Source organism: Salvelinus sp. IW2-2015, unplaced genomic scaffold (assembly GCF_002910315.2).
Source record: "Salvelinus sp. IW2-2015 unplaced genomic scaffold, ASM291031v2 Un_scaffold467, whole genome shotgun sequence".
Taxonomy (NCBI): domain Eukaryota; kingdom Metazoa; phylum Chordata; class Actinopteri; order Salmoniformes; family Salmonidae; genus Salvelinus; species Salvelinus sp. IW2-2015.
Genome location: NW_019942558.1, coordinates 872,158 through 887,943, shown reverse-complemented (window position 1 = coordinate 887,943; position 15,786 = coordinate 872,158). Strand labels below are relative to the sequence as shown.

The window sequence follows — 15,786 nt, the reverse complement described above, 5'->3', positions numbered from 1 at the left end:
TTAGCCGATTAACACTGGAGTGATAAATCATCAGATGATCATGTGCAAGAAGAGATACTGGGTGTGCAAAAGAGCAGAAGAGTAAATAAATAAAAGCAGTATGGCTGCAGCGATCGGTTAGCTGCTCCGATAGCAGATTTTTAAAGTTGTTGAGGGAGATAAAAGTCTCCAACTTCAGAGATTTTTGCAATTCGTTCCAGTCGCAGGCAGCAGAGAACTGGAAGGAAAGGCGTCCAAATGAGGTTTGGCTTAGGGATGATCAGTGAGATACACCTGCTGGAGCGCGTGCTGGGGTGTGTAGCCATCGTGACCAGTGAACTGAGATAAGGCGGCACTTTACCTAGCATAGCCTTGTAGATGACCTGGAGCCAGTGGGTCTGACGACGAACATGTAGCGAGGGCCAGCCGACTAGGGCATACAGGTCGCAGTGGTGGTCGTATAAGGTGCTTTAGTAACAAAACGAATGGCACTGTGATAAACTGCATCCAGTTTGCTGAGTAGATATTGGAAGCTATTTTGTAGATGACATCGCCGAAGTCGAGGATCGGTAGGATAGTCAGTTTTACTAGGGTAAGTTTGGCGGCGTGAGTGAAGGAGGCTTTGTTGCGGAATAGAAAGCCGATTCTTGATTTGATTTTGATTGGAGATGTTTGATATGAGTCTGGAAGGAGAGTTTGCAGTCTAGCCAGACACCTAGGTACTTATAGATGTCCACATATTCTAGGTCGGAACCGTCCAGGGTGGTGATGCTAGTCGGGCGTGCGGGTGCAGGCAGCGAACGGTTGAAAAGCATGCATTTGGTTTTACTAGCGTTTAAGAGCAGTTGGAGGCCACGGAAGGAGTGTTGTATGGCATTGAAGTCGTTTGGAGGTTAGATAGCACAGTGTCGGTCACTTTTGAATGCTGGCGGTGCTCTCACTCTAGTGGTAGCATGAGACGGAGTCTACAACCCACACAAGTGGCTCAGGTAGTGCAGCTCATCCAGGATGGCACATCAATGCGAGCTGTGGCAAGAAGGTTTTCTGAAGGAGGGAAACGAGGTACAACACCTGTTTGTCCCCGCCCTTTCCTGGGTCGGTGAAGAGCGGTATTAAATTTAAGGAATAAATCTGAGCCTCACGCTCATCACCTGTGGAAGGCGGGGCTTCCAGCGAGGTGTGGATTTAATAGTATGTTGAACCTAGTTTCACTCCTTCAGGGAACAGTAGTTATAGTCATAACGTTACGCTTGTCATATGTTGAACTTCAACTTAAATACTGGATCTTGCTGTTGGACAGTTTTTTGTATTCTGAAATGCACTCGAACTACGTATCATTTAGTGTCTCCTTATGTTACGGTGGGAAAACAGTTTTCATGGGCACAGAAATCCTAAATTCTTTCAGAGTTTGCTAAATCCAATGGTTTTAACTGAGAGTCATCTTAACTTTATTGACAACACCCAAATGGATACTGTCATTAACGCGGTTCTTCAATAATTAGACATAATTCTTAATATTGTAGCTGTTTAGTTACAGTCACATGTTCAACTATCATCAGCTGATCCAGGAGATAATTTTCTGAATGACAGTCAAATGACAAACATCACGACATGCAACAACAACCAAAGTGCTTCTTCATTCATTACTCTGGTAAAGACAGTTATGCCGTGCTCCATGTTGGATCCAACATCCCTAACAAATTGGTGTTTATAATGTGTTATTGTCTGGTTGATTTATAGTAGGGTCTTGTTAGTCTGTTTGGACACAGAGATACTGTAGATACTGTAGAGAACTGTTCCTTGATGGATAGGCTATTGTACAACACACAGAGCTATTTTCCTTTATTCAGGACATTTAGAATCACAACCCATTACAGAGTAGCCTAGTGGGATTATTCACAAAATTATCTGGTGATCAGGTTATGAATTATTATTATTTTTAGTTCACCTTTATTTAACCAGGTAAGCTAGTCGAGAACAAGTTCTCATTTACAACTGCGAACTGGCCAAGATAAAGCAAAGCAGTGTGACAGAAACAATAACACAGACTTACATGGAATAAACAAGCGTACAGTCAACACAATAGAAAAAAAAGAAAGTATATATACAAATATGCCGTTGTAGCAAAGTAATTACAATTTATCAGGTTGACACTGGAGTGATAGATGAGCAGATGATGATGAGCAGATGATGGTGTGTAAGTAGTGATACTGGTGTGCAAAAGAGCAGCAAAGTAAATTAAAAACAATGTGTGGATGAGGTAGGTAGATTGGGTGGGCAATTTACAGATGGACTATGTACAGCTGCAGCGATCGGTTAGCTGCTCAGATAGCTGATGTTTAAAGTTAGTGAGGGAAATGTAAGTCTCCAGCTTCAGCGATTTTTGCAATTCGTTCCAGTCACTGGCAGCAGAGAACTGGAAGGAAAGGCGGCCAAAGAAGGTGTTGGCTTTGGGGATGACCAGTGAGATATACCTGCTGGAGCGCGTGCTTCGGGTAGGTGTTGTTATCGTGACCAGTGAGCTGAGAAGGCGGAGTTTTACCTAGCATAGACTTGTAGATGACCTGGAGCCAGTGGGTCTGGCGACAAATATGTAGCGAGGGCCAGCCGACTAGAGCATACAGGTCGCAGTGGTGGGTGGTATAAGGCGCCTTGGTAACAAAACGGATGGCACTGTGATAGACTGCATCCAATTTGTGTAGTAGAGTATTGGAAGCTATTTTGTAGATGACATCGCCGAAGTCGAGGATCGGTAGGATAGTCAGTTTTACTAGGGTAAGTTTGGCGGCGTGAGTGAAGGAGGCTTTGTTGCGAAATAGAAAGCCGATTAGATTTTGGATTGGAGATGTTTGATATGAGTCTGGAAGGAGAGTTTACAGTCTAGCCAGACACCTAGGTATTTGTAGTTGTCCACGTATTTTAGGTCAGAACCGTCCAGAGTAGTGATGCTAGTCGGGCGGGCGGGTGTGGGCAGCGAACGGTTGAAAAGCATGCATTTGGTTTTGCTAGCGTTTAAGAGCAGTTGGAGGCCACGGAAGGAGTGTTGTATGGCATTGAAGCTCATTTGGAAGTTAGTTAACACAGTGTCCAAAGAAGGGCCAGATGTATACAGAATGGTGTCGTCTGCGTAGAGGTGGATCAGGGAATCACCCGCAGCAAGAGCGACATCGTTGATATATACAGATAAAAGAGTCGGCATTGAACCCTGTGGTACCCCCATAGAGACTGCCAGAGGTCCGGAGAACAGGCCCTCCGATTTTACACACTGAACTCTATCTGCAAAGTAGTTGGGGAACCAGGCGAGGCAGTCATTTGAGAAACCAAGGCTATTTAGTCTGCCAATAAGAATACAGTGATTGACAGAGTCGAAAGCCTTGGCCAGGTCGATGAAGACGGCTGCACAGTACTGTCTTTTATCGATGGCGGTTATGATATCGTTTAGCACCTTGAGTGTGGCTGAGGTGCACCCGTGACCAGCTCAGAAACCAGATTGCACAGAGGAGAAGGTATGGTGGGATTCGAAATGATCAGTGGTCTGTTTATTAACTTGGCTTTCAAAGACTTTAGAAAGGCAGGGCAGGATGGATATAGGTCTGTAACAGTTTGGGTCTAGAGTGTCAACCCCTTTGAAGAGGGGGATGACCGCGGCAGCTCTCCAATCTTTAGGGATCTCGGACGAAATGAGAGGTTGAACAGACTGGTAATAGGGGTTGCAACAATGGCGGCGGATAATTTTAGGAAGAGAGCGTCCAGATTGTCTAGCCCAGCTGATTTGTACGGGTCGAGGTTTTGCAGCTCTTTCAGAACATCTGCGATCTGGATTTGGGTGAAGGAGAAGCTGGGGAGGCTCTGGCAAGTAGCTGCGAGGGATTCGGAGCTGTTGGCCGGGGTTGGGGTAGCCAGGAGGAAAGCATGGCCAGCCGTAGAGAAATGCTTATTGAAATATTTGATTATCATGGATTTATCGGTGGTGACCGTGTCGCCTAGCCTCAGTGCAGTGGGCAGATGGGAGGAGGTGCTCTTGTTCTCCATGGACTTTACAGTGTCCCAAAACTTTTTGGAGTTAGAGCTACAGGATGCAAATTTCTGTTTGAAAAAGCTAACCTTTGCTTTCCTGACTTCCCTGAACAGTTGCATATCGCGGGGACTATTCCATGCCATTGCAGTCCGCCACAGGATGTTTTTGTGCTGGTCGAGGTTAGTCAGGTCTGGAGTGAACCAAGGGCTATATCTGTTCATAATTCAATTTTTTTTGAAAGGGGCATGCTTATTTAAGATGGTGAGGAAATTACTTTTAAAGAACGACCAGGCATCCTCGACTGACGGGATGAGGTCAATATCCTACCAGGATACCTGGGTCCAGGTCGATTAGAAAGGCCTGCTCGCAGAAGTGTTTTAGGGAGCGTTTGACAGTGATGAGGGGTGGTCGTTTGACCGTGGACCCATAGCGGATGCAGACAATGAGGCAGTGATCGCTGAGATCCTGATTGAAAACAGCAGAGGTGTATTTGGAGGGCAAGTTGGTCAGGATAATATCTATGAGGGTGCCCATGTTTACGGATTCAGGGTTGTACCTGGTGGTTTCCTTGATAATTTGTGTGAGATTGAGGGCATCTAGCTTAGATTGTAGGACTGCTGGCGTGTTAAGCATATCCCAGTTTAGGTCACCTAACAGAACGAACTCTGAAGATAGATGGGGGGCAATTCACATATGGTGTCCAGGGCACAGCTGGGAGCTGAGGGGAGTCTATAACAGGTGGCAACAGTGAGAGACTTATTTCTGGAGAGATTCATTTTTAAAATTAGAAGCTCGAACTGTTTGGGCATAGACCTGGAAAGTATGACAACTTTGCAAGCTATCTCAGCAGTAGATTGCAACTCCTCCCCCTTTGGCAGTTCTATCTTGATGGAAAATATTGTAGTTGGGTATGGAAATCTCATAATTGTTGGTGGCCTTCCTAAGCCAGGATTCACACATGGCAAGGACATTGGGGTTGGCGGAGTGTGCTAAAGCAGTGAGTAAAACAGACTTAGGGAGGAGGCTTCTGATGTTAACATGCATGAAACCAAGTTTTTTTTTCGATTACAGAAGTCAATAAATGAGAGTTCCTGGGGACACGCAGGGCCTGGGTTAACCTCCACATCACCCGAGGAACAGAGGAGGAGTAGGATGATGGTACGGCTAAAGGCTATCAGAACTGGTCGTCTAGTGCGTTGGGGACAGAGAATAAAAGGAGCAGATTTCTGGGCGTGGTAGAATAGATTCAGGGCATAATGTGCAGACGGGTATGGTGGGGTGCGGGTACAGTGGAGGTAAGCTCAGGCACTGAGTGATGATAAGAGAGGTTGCATCTCTGGACATGCTGGTTATACTGGGTGAGGTCACCGCATGTGTGGGAGGTGGGACAAAGGAGGCATCTAAGGCATGTTGAGTGGGATTAGGGGCTCCGCAGTAAAATAAAACAATGATAACTACCCTAAACAACAGTATACAAGGCAAATTGACATTTGAGAGAGACGTAAAGCGAGGCATAAAGCAATCACATGTGTTGATTGGGAGAGCTAACTAAGTCAACAACGGCTAGTCAGCTAAGTCAACAACAACAGGTAAAAAGGCGATGAATGGGCAGAGAGGGTCGGTTAGCTACACACAGGGCCTGAGTTCGGGGCTAGGGCCGACAGATAAACAAAGGTAAACAAAGTGGAGTACCGTGATAAATGAACAGTCCAGCAGGCATCAGCTATGTAGCCAAGTGATCATAGGGTCCAGTGTACAGCAATAGATGAAACAGGGAAGCAGCTAGGTAGTCGTTACTATGCTAGCACGCGGGAGACACGGCGTTTAAGGTTAGCAGTCCGGGGTAAGTAGAAGGGTCTGCTCCGTCGTCCGGCAAAGGCCGGTTGAAGGCTGATGGGATTACGTCTGCGGACCAGTCGTGGTGGTACGGCGGGGCGCTGTGTCGACGAAGGGACCGGATCAGATGATGAAAGAGGTATTGTAGTTGTGGGAATTTCGTTTGCTAGCCGTGAGATGCGCCTGGCTCAGGGCTAGCTTCGGGGCTGGGTCACTCAGTTGAATTTAAACTATGTCAACTGGCTGATGATACCACCATATTTTTAAGAGAGGAATGAGGTTTCTAAAGCAGTTTCCTGTATTGAAGACTTTTCCTTAGTTTCGGGTTTGAAAATTAATATCAATAAGTCAGTCTTATTTCCACTCAAGGATTGTGTTTTACAGGAAGTATATGGTATCCCAATTAAAGATAAGGAGTGAATTGAACTTTAACCCCATTGAGAAAACAAAGAAGAAATTGAACCTCTGGTTGATGAGAGATATTTCGTTATACGGTCGGGTTTTATTATCCAAAGCTGAAGGGTTATCCAGATCGGTTTATGTGATGATCAATGGTCGGCAGGAATCTGGCGTTGTAGTGGAGAAAAACAGTTCAAGGCTGGCAGGTATTATCCAGGCCAAAAAAACGTCTGGTGCCTGAGCAGAGAGTAAAGGCCACTAGCAGTGGCTAACAATGACTAAATGGCTAGTAACTTAGCTAATTAGCTGGCTACATTCTGATGAAACTTTTGGCTATAGGGTTTAATAAAATAGCGGATCCGTGTCACAATGAGTGAGGTGGGTTACCGGAAAGTATATTTAATTTAAAAATGGAAAAAGAGGTTGAAAAATACATTGGAAATATACAACAACAAAAAAATACAAAAAATACAAAAAGTAAACAAGAGGTCAACAAACCACGTCTGCACTGCTACGCCATCTTGGATGATCGTCATGACAAAGACATTTTAGTTTCCACGTTTCACCTGAAATATTAAATGATTTATAGTCCTAGGTCTATCTTATTGTTTGGTGAAGTTATGTGCCAATTTGTTAAACACGTAGTGTACAAACCCTCATTGTCAGGCGGATGGCAAAGCTAACCAAAGAACATTTTACTGGTTGAAGTGTTTTTTAATGTATAAAGCAGTTGATTTGCGACAATAACACAAACATATTAAGAAGGAGATTCAAGCGAGCCTTACAATTTTAATCTTAAAGTAGTGTGAAATACACTCATAAGAAACCTGTAAATGGAGGCTGTTTTTGCTGTCAGCCTATGAGAACTCCCCTGAGTTTTCCCCCACGGTGGTGAATTAGTAAAAAGCAACACAAAACGTAATATGAGTTTCCTTGAGTAGCACTCCTGATCTTGCGCTGATAGTGCGCTGTAATATTCAGAATACATTGTGAAAAACTAAAATCTTCGCTCACCATTTTTGCTCCAGGCAGATATACTACATCCATAACTATCGGTTTCCTCATTAGCAGGGAGGTGTTTCTGCAATCAAATTGTGTGTGCATCGCCCTCGTGCTGCAATTTTAGCTAACACAGGAAGGGGCCTATATTGGAGACCAAAAATCATCTGGCACAATGCTTAGGATTTCAACAACTTTAATAACTTATTTCTAGTTACCACTAATGTGAAAACAAAATAAAATATGATTGTTGCTAAGTTGACTGTCTTAATTGTCAAATAATTTAACAGACGTCAATTGTTGTACAACTAAATGGGTACACTCTGGGCATCACCTTTCACCTCAAATAAACAGTGGATTTCTACCGTTGTGGTCCTTTAACCGTCTGTCTGACGTTATCATTCACACAGGAGAGAGACGGGACTATCGTGGATCCTCTGGGGAGTCTCAACAACATCATGAATCTGACGAGGCAGAGAAGAGTCTCTCCAGATCAGAACACCTCAAAAAACACCAGCAGAGACCCACAGGGAAGAAATCTTACTGCAAATCTACATCGGAACTTAAAATACACCAGCGAGTACACACAGGAGAGAAAGCTTACCACGGTTTTGATTGTGGGAAGAGTTACTCAAGGTCAGATGCACTTAAAGTACACCAGCGGACACACACAGGAAAGAAATCTTATGGCTGTGATCAATGTGGGAAGAAATTTACTGTGTCAAACTCCTTGATAGTGCACCAGAGAATACACACAGGAGAGAAATCTTATAGCTGTAGTCAATGTGGGAAGAGTTTTACTCAACCAAACAGCCTGAAAGTACACCAGCGGACACACACAGGAAAGAAGTCTTATGGCTGTGATCAATGTGGGAAGAAATTTACTGTGTCAAGCTCCTTGATAGTGCACCAGAGAATACACACAGGAGAGAATCTTCACCATTGTTCAGATTGTGGGAAAAGCTTTTCAACATCATGGTCATTGAAGGTGCACCATAGAACACACACAGGAGAGAAACCTTATGGTTGTGATCAATGTGGGAAGAAATTTACTGTGTCAAACGCCTTGATCATGCACCAGAGAATACACACAGGAGAGAAATCTTATAGCTGTAGTCAATGCGGAAAGCGTTTCACTCAACCAGATAGCCTAATAGTACACCAGCGGACACACACAGGAGAGAAATCTTATGGCTGTGATCAATGTGGGAAGAAATTTACTGTGTCAAACTCCTTGATAGTGCACCAGAGAATACACACAGGAGAGAAACCTTTTAGCTGTGGTCAATGTGGGAAGAGTTTTGTTCAATCTGGCCATCTGACAGTGCACCAGAGAAGACACACAGGAGAGAAACCTTATAGCTGTGGTCAATGTGGGAAGAGTTTTGTTCAATCTGGCCATCTGACAGTGCACCAGAGAAGACACACAGGAGAGCAACCTTATAGCTGTGGTCAATGTGGGAAGAGTTTTGTTCAATCTGGCCATCTGACAGTGCACCAGAGAACACACACAGGTGGACAAACTTTGTAGCTGTGATAAATGTGACAAGAGATTTTCCGATAAAAGACATTTGATCAAACATCAGAAAATACATACATGAAGTTGTTTCATGATATCAATGAAATATCCATTTAGCAAAATGTAATTGAAAAGATGTTGAAAATAAGACTAAGCCCGAAGTCCAATATACATTCGGGGGAAAGTTGAGAAGATGTATTTTCGGGTTGTTTTTTTAAATGACTTGAAAACAACTTAATTTCAACGTACTTACAGCCTATACACATGGACACAGTATAATACATTTGTCTGTAATCAATTTTATTAACAATCCTACATCCCTCCAGTATTTCATGACAATATTCAAGTGCTAATTGTCTTTATTCCACTACTGAAGAAGCATGTCTCAAATCACCTCATATTTCAACCATTCAGACTGACAAAATATTTTTTTAAATCATTATTCCATGCCTCACCACTAAGTGAATTATTGCCAATATATATTAACAAAGGAGTGTACATTTGGTTTTGATATTTCATATTTACAATTTATGTAACATTTAGTCATCATAATTATTTATGCAACCAACTGACCATTTTTTGGTACAATTATATTGACATTGTTGCTTTTAGAATTTCAGGGTTAATTCTCACATGTGCCAACCCAAATGTACTAGAGCATGACATGGGCCCCGATCCAACAACATGCCTATCGAGTGAACCCTGAAAAGAGAGAAGCTCCGCAGTGAGGTGGAAAGTTACTACGGATATTGCAGGAGTTTCCTCTTGAAATCAGACATGTCTGTGGTAAGGACAACTTGGTTTCTGATTGTCTCAAGGGTGGGCAGTCAAAAATATTTGTTTTGCATTTAACCAGTGTGTTACCATGGATCACAATTTATTATGACACGTTTTTCCGTGTTGGAGATTAGTTTTATCTCTTATTCTTATCAGTATATTTTTTAAACTGCACTGTTGGTTAGGGGCTGGTAAGTAAGCATTTCACTGTTAGGTCTACACCTGTTGGTTAGGGGCTCGTAAGTCAGCATTTCACTGTTAGGTCTACACCTGTTGGTTAGGGGCTCGTAAGTAAGCATTTCACTGTTAGGTCTACACCTGTATTCAGCATTTCACTGTAAGGTCTACACCTGTATTCAGCATTTCACTGTAAGGTCTACACCTGTATTCAGCATTTCACTGTAAGGTGAAATGTTGGTTAGGGGCTCATAAGTCAGCATTTCACTGTTGTATTCGGCGCATGTGACTAATACAATTTGATTTGAGTTTTGTTTGGGCAAGTTCCAAGGGGACGAGAGTTCTAGAAGCTAGTGAGTTTTAGGATTCTATAGAAAGAAAAATGATAAAAGACAAGATTGTATATTATTATTTAGAAATTAGTTTTTTCTTGTTTTTAATTGTTGACAGCCAGTAGACACCATATTTATATTGTAGTAGGTGAAGCATTGTAGTTGATTATAATGTGAAATGGAAGTTGTTTTCTGTTGGGGTGAGCAAACTTGTCCAACAAAAATATAGGATATATTTGTTGTCTTAAGTAGGAAGGTGTTACAGGCTTTGGTTTTTCCATTTATGTTTTGAGGTTGGACTTTAGCACGTTTAGCACGTTTAGCTCGTTAACACGTAGAGCGCACTGATGGTTGTCACCTCGTTAGTCAGTATGTGTTACACCTGTGCTGGCTTGTACATCTCGTTAGTGGGAAGGTGTTTCACCTGAGCTGGTCCTGGTTCTATTTAAGAGTGTCAGGCCCAGTGCTCCAGTTGTCTTGATAGATGTGGAGCGTCAACACCTTTAGTTGCTCCACCTTTTTGGTTTGCTTCCTGTCTTTAAGTTTGGTGTGGGTTTTTCTTTTGTTTTCCTCTTCTTGGGCAGATTTAGTGGGTCTCATGGTGGGTGTCTTTTATGTCCCAGTTGTTGGTACAAGTAAACTTTCAGTGGACACCCCCATAGTCTTTCAGAACCCCTCCTAAAACCCCACCTGTTTAGTTTTGGTTGTTGTCAGTGACTTTTTGTTAGTTCCACCTTCTATTTAAGGGACTTTTGGTTTTCTTGATGGGGTATGTAACAACAATGTAGTAAAACAAGCTTATATTTTGGGTTGGATATTGCATCCAATTCTTACTATTTTAATCAATGGCATTTCCTTAGAATGCTCATTAGTCTTTCAGTTATTCTGTTTTTATCCTCATGTTTGTTGTGTACTAAATATTTCTGTGAGTTTTTATTTGTTTTTTACAGTGAAGCCATTGAGTTGCATCCATGTCTGAAATGTACTATATAAATAAAACTTGATTTGAACATGACCCAATGACTGGAAAATCAACAGACTCGTGCAAAAGCAACACACATATCGTGGTTCACTTTATGAAAAACAGTATGAATTCAGTTTATCTTCCACTGTCAAAATAGTGAATGGTATGTAAGTTTCGTATCACTTTTCAACCAACCAAGTGCATTTGTTGAAGATGAAACATTTTGAAATCAATAAGTCAAAGGATTCAATTACTGAAAACAAACAAATGGATCAAACAGATCAATCCCACTTTTCCAGCCTGCTGAAGACGTGCTGGAGTGGTAAACACCATCCCCGGCTCTACCAGGGGCTTGAGGTGGTCTCCCACAGCTCTGCTTATGTCATGTTCTGTGGCCTTGCCGTTCCATTTCTTGACTGCCGCTGCAACACAGAAAGAAACACATTTAAAACACTCAAAGTAATGGATATGGAGCATCTATGGCCTCAGTTACACCTGGCACCTAAATGTGACTTCTGTCATTTGATCACTCCAAGCTACATTAGGTTCAGATCAACCAGGATGGGCCTTTGACATAGTCTGGCTGCAGTCAGGCCACCGAATATGCATCAGCAATGTAAAGAGATGATTGGGGAAAAGTACATTTGACACAAATGACCTTCATAATAAATAAAATGTTATTTGTCACATACATATGTTATTGCGGGAGTAGTGAAATGCTTGTGTTCCTAGCTCCAACAGTGCAGTAATATCTAACTAAATGCTTGTGTTCCTGGCTCCAATAGTGCAGTAATATCTAACTAAATGCTTATGTTCCTAGCTCCAACAGTGCAGTAATATCTAACTAAATGCTTGTGTTCCTAGCTCCAACAGTGCAGTAATATCTAACTAAATGCTTGTGTTCCTGGCTCTAACAGTGCTGTAATATCTAACTAAATGCTTTTGTTACTAGCTCCAACAGTAATAATCTAAACTAAATGCCTGTGTTCCTAGCTCCAACAGTGCAGTAATATCTAACTAAATGCTTGTGTTCCTAGCTCCAACAGTAATAATCTAACTAAATGCTGTGTTCTAGCTCCAACAGTGCAGTAATCTAACTAAATGCTTGTGTTCTAGCTCCAACAGTAATATCTAACTAAATGCTTGTGTTCCTAGCTCCAACAGTGCAGTAATATCTAACTAATGCTTGTGTTCCTAGCTCCAACAGTAATATCTAACTAAATGCTGTGTTCCTAGCTCCAACAGTGCAGTAATCTAACTAAATTGCTTGTTCCTGCTCCACAGTGCAGTAATATCTAACAATGCTTGTGTTCCTAGCTCCAACAGTGCAGTAATATCTAACTAATGCTTGTGTTCCTAGCTCCAACAGTTAATATCTAACTAAATGCTGTGTTCCTAGCTCCAACAGTGCAGTAATCTAACTAATGCTTTTGTTCTAGCTCCAACAGTAATATCTAACTAAATGCTTGTGTTCCTAGCTCCAACAGTGCAGTAATATCTAACTAAATGCTTGTGTTCCTAGCCTCCAACAGTAATTATCTAACTAAATGCGTGTGTTCCTAGCTCCAACAGTGCAGTAATGCCTAACTAAATGCTAATGTTCCTAGTCCTACAGTGCAGTAATATCTAACTAAATGCTTGTGTTCCTAGCTCCAACAGTACAGTAATATCAAACAATTTCACAACAAATACCTAATACACACAAATCTAAGTAATGGAATAAGAATATATAAATATATGGACGAGCGATGTCAGACCGGCATAGACAGATACAGTAGATAGTATAGAATACAGTATATACATATGAGATGAGTTATACATAGACTAAGATACAGTAGAATAGGATAGAATACAGTATATACATATGAGATGAGTAATGCCAGATAAGTAAACATTAAAGTGACTAGTGATCCATTCCTTAAAGTGGCCAATGATTTCAAGTCTGTGTATGTAGACAGCAGCCTCTGTGTTCACCGGACGTGCTACCTGTCCCAGACCTGCTGTTTTCAACTCTCTAGAGACGGCAGGAGCGGTAGAGATACTCTTAATGATCGGCTATGAAAAGCCAACTGACATTTACTCCTGAGGTGCTGCACCCTCGACAACTACTGTGATTATTATTATTTGACCATGCTGGTCATTTATGAACATTTGAACATCGTGGCCATGTTCTGTTATAATCTCCACCCGGCACAGCCAGAAGAGGACTGGCCACCCCTCATAGCCTGGTTCCTCTCTAGGTTTCTTCCTAGGTTTTGGCCTTTCTACGGAGTTTTTCCTAGCCACTGTGCTTCTACACCTGCATTGCTTGCTGTTTGGGGTTTTAGGCTGGGTTTCTGTGCAGCACTTTGAGATATCAGCTGATGTACGAAGGGCTATATAAATACATTTGATTTGATTTGTGTTAGTGATGGAAAAACAGATTCTGTCTCTCGGTCCCAGCTTTGATGCACCTGTACTGACCTCGCCTTCTGGATGATAGCGGGGTGAACAGGCAGTGGCACTAATGTAAATAAACATAGATAATGGAACATATTCCCTTTTGCTTACGTGATGAACCGCTAAGGGGACATAAATATTTACCATCTAAACCATCTGTGACCTCTCACCTCTCTGGCTGTAGATGTGTTCTTCCTAATCACTGGGTCCTCAGAGGAGAGGAAGGCTGAGGAGGGGTGGAAGGATGAATGGATCAATCAGTCGATAAAGTGTAGAGCTGCCGTCTATGCTGTCTGACAAAATCACAATTTTAGTAGTTCATTAAAGTGAATAAGGCTTTATGACTGCTGAATACCAACTATCAATCACTTAGATCATGTATTTTCAGGTAGAGATACATCCTTGGGACGTCCCTAGCCCGTTGAAGTTGACATTTAAAATGGTTAAGGAAGGGTTTAGGGTAGGGATGTCCCAAGGATCCCGGATAGCATTGACCATTGTGCATTCTTCTGTCTTTTTTACATAGCAGGTGATGGGTTCTGACTTCTGTACTTTTAAATATGAAATATCCTTATTATGTGAAATTGAGTGAAACAATAATGTATGTTGATGCTAATATGATGTACAATATTCCATGATGTTTCTATATGATAACAATAGCGTAATATATTTAATATGCCATATACTATTTTTTAACAGTTTCACTAATTAATTTTAATTTACTTAATCATTATGACATACCCCTCACTATTGTCATTGGTTACACTAAATGCACTGTTTGTCTACATAACCTGGTTCAAGTATTCATGACATTACCTTGAGGAAGGCACAGTGTTGCCGAAACATTGGTAAATACCCATTAAATTGCTGGGAGTTTATCAATGGAGTGTGCGACTTTCTTTATTTTGATAGTTTATAGTTTATTCGCCGTTAGTCAGCATCTCCACACAAACAATTTTTCTGGGTGTGCGCCAGCTCATGTTTTTTAATGGTAGGTAACAACACATCCGCCACACTGATCCTCAACACAGGGTGCCCCTCAGGGGTGCGTGCTCAGCCCCCTCCTGTACTCCCTGTTCACTCATGACTGCACGGCCAGGTACGACTCCAACATCATCATTAAGTTTGCCGATGCCACAAGAGTGGTAGGCCTGATCACCAACAAAGACTAGACAGCCTATAAGGAGGAGGTTAGAGACCTGGCTGTGTGGTGCCAGGAAAACAACCTCTCCCTCAAAGTGATCAAGACAAAGGAGATAATTGTGGACTATAGGAAAAGGAAGACCGATCACGCCCCCATTCTCATCGACGGGGCTGTAGTGGAGCAGGTTGAGAGCTTCAAGTTCCTTGGTGTCCACATCACTAACAAACTATCATGGTCTAAGCACACCAAGACAGTCGTGAAGAGGGCACGACAAAACCTATTCCCCCTCAGGAGACTGAAAAGATTTAGCATGGGTCCTCAGATCCTCTAAAGGTTCTACAGCTGCACCATCGAGAGCATCCTGACTGGTTGCATCCCTGCCTGGTATGGCAACTGCTCTGCCTCCGAACGCAAGGCACTACAGAGGGTAGTGTGTACAGCCCAGTACATCACTGGGGCCAAGCTCCCTGCCATGCAAGACCTCTTTACCAGGCGGTGTCAAAGGAAGGCTCCGCCCCACTCTCTGTTATCATCTATGCATAGTCACTTTAATAACTCTACCTACATGTACATATTACCTCAATTACCTCGACTAACCGGTGCCCCAGCACATTGACTCTGTACCGGTACCCCCTGTATATAGGCTAGCTATTGTTATTTAACTTCTGCTCTTTAATTACTTGTTCCTTTTATTTCTTATACTTATTTGTACTTTTTTATAACTGCATTGTTGGTTAGGGGCTTGGAAGTAAGCATTTCACTGTAAGGTAAAATTCGATTTGATTTGATAGACTCATAGCACAGAATGAACGACTGACTGCCCAGTTCAACATCAGTTCACCGCCTCACCTCATACTGTATTGGAGCAGCAGCAGTTGACTGCCCAGTTCAACATCAGTTCACCGTCTCACCTCATACTGTACTGGAGCAGTAGCAACTGACTTGATCGTTGACGCTAATTATCATTTTTGAATCTGAGAGTAAATAGAGCCGACTACACTCTAAAAATGAAGGGTTCAACTGGAGTTGTTCTCAGATCCCCTAAGAGCCGTAGGGTTCTTGGTCAATGAAAAACAGCCCCAAAAGGTTCTTCAAAGAACTTGTTAGAAGGTGGGTTCATCGAGGAACCTCCGTTGTTGCTGGTCCTTTATTATGTGAATTGAAGTGAAACAATAATGTATGTTGATGCTAATATATGTCAAT

The 15,786-nt window shown here is 42.3% G+C and overlaps 1 protein-coding gene and 1 long non-coding RNA gene across 4 annotated transcripts in view; one reads left to right on the top strand and one right to left on the bottom strand.

The window, feature by feature from the left end:
* The window catches only part of LOC112068380 (zinc finger protein OZF-like), an 82,206-nt gene that overhangs the window by 9,258 nt on the left and 57,162 nt on the right, over positions 1-15,786 (top strand). Inside the window, exon 2 of one of the 3 annotated variants that reach the window (XM_024135515.2) lies at positions 7,642-11,051. The exons of the other annotated variants lie outside the window; for them this stretch is intronic. Coding sequence (XP_023991283.2) covers positions 7,642-8,762 — 1,121 coding nt within the window. The 3' untranslated portion in view covers positions 8,763-11,051. Of the gene's footprint in view, positions 1-7,641; positions 11,052-15,786 lie in introns of those variants that run through there. 3 annotated transcript variants of the gene reach the window in all.
* The window catches only part of LOC139023919 (uncharacterized), a 37,900-nt gene that overhangs the window by 9,192 nt on the left and 12,922 nt on the right, over positions 1-15,786 (bottom strand). The window lies entirely within an intron of this gene.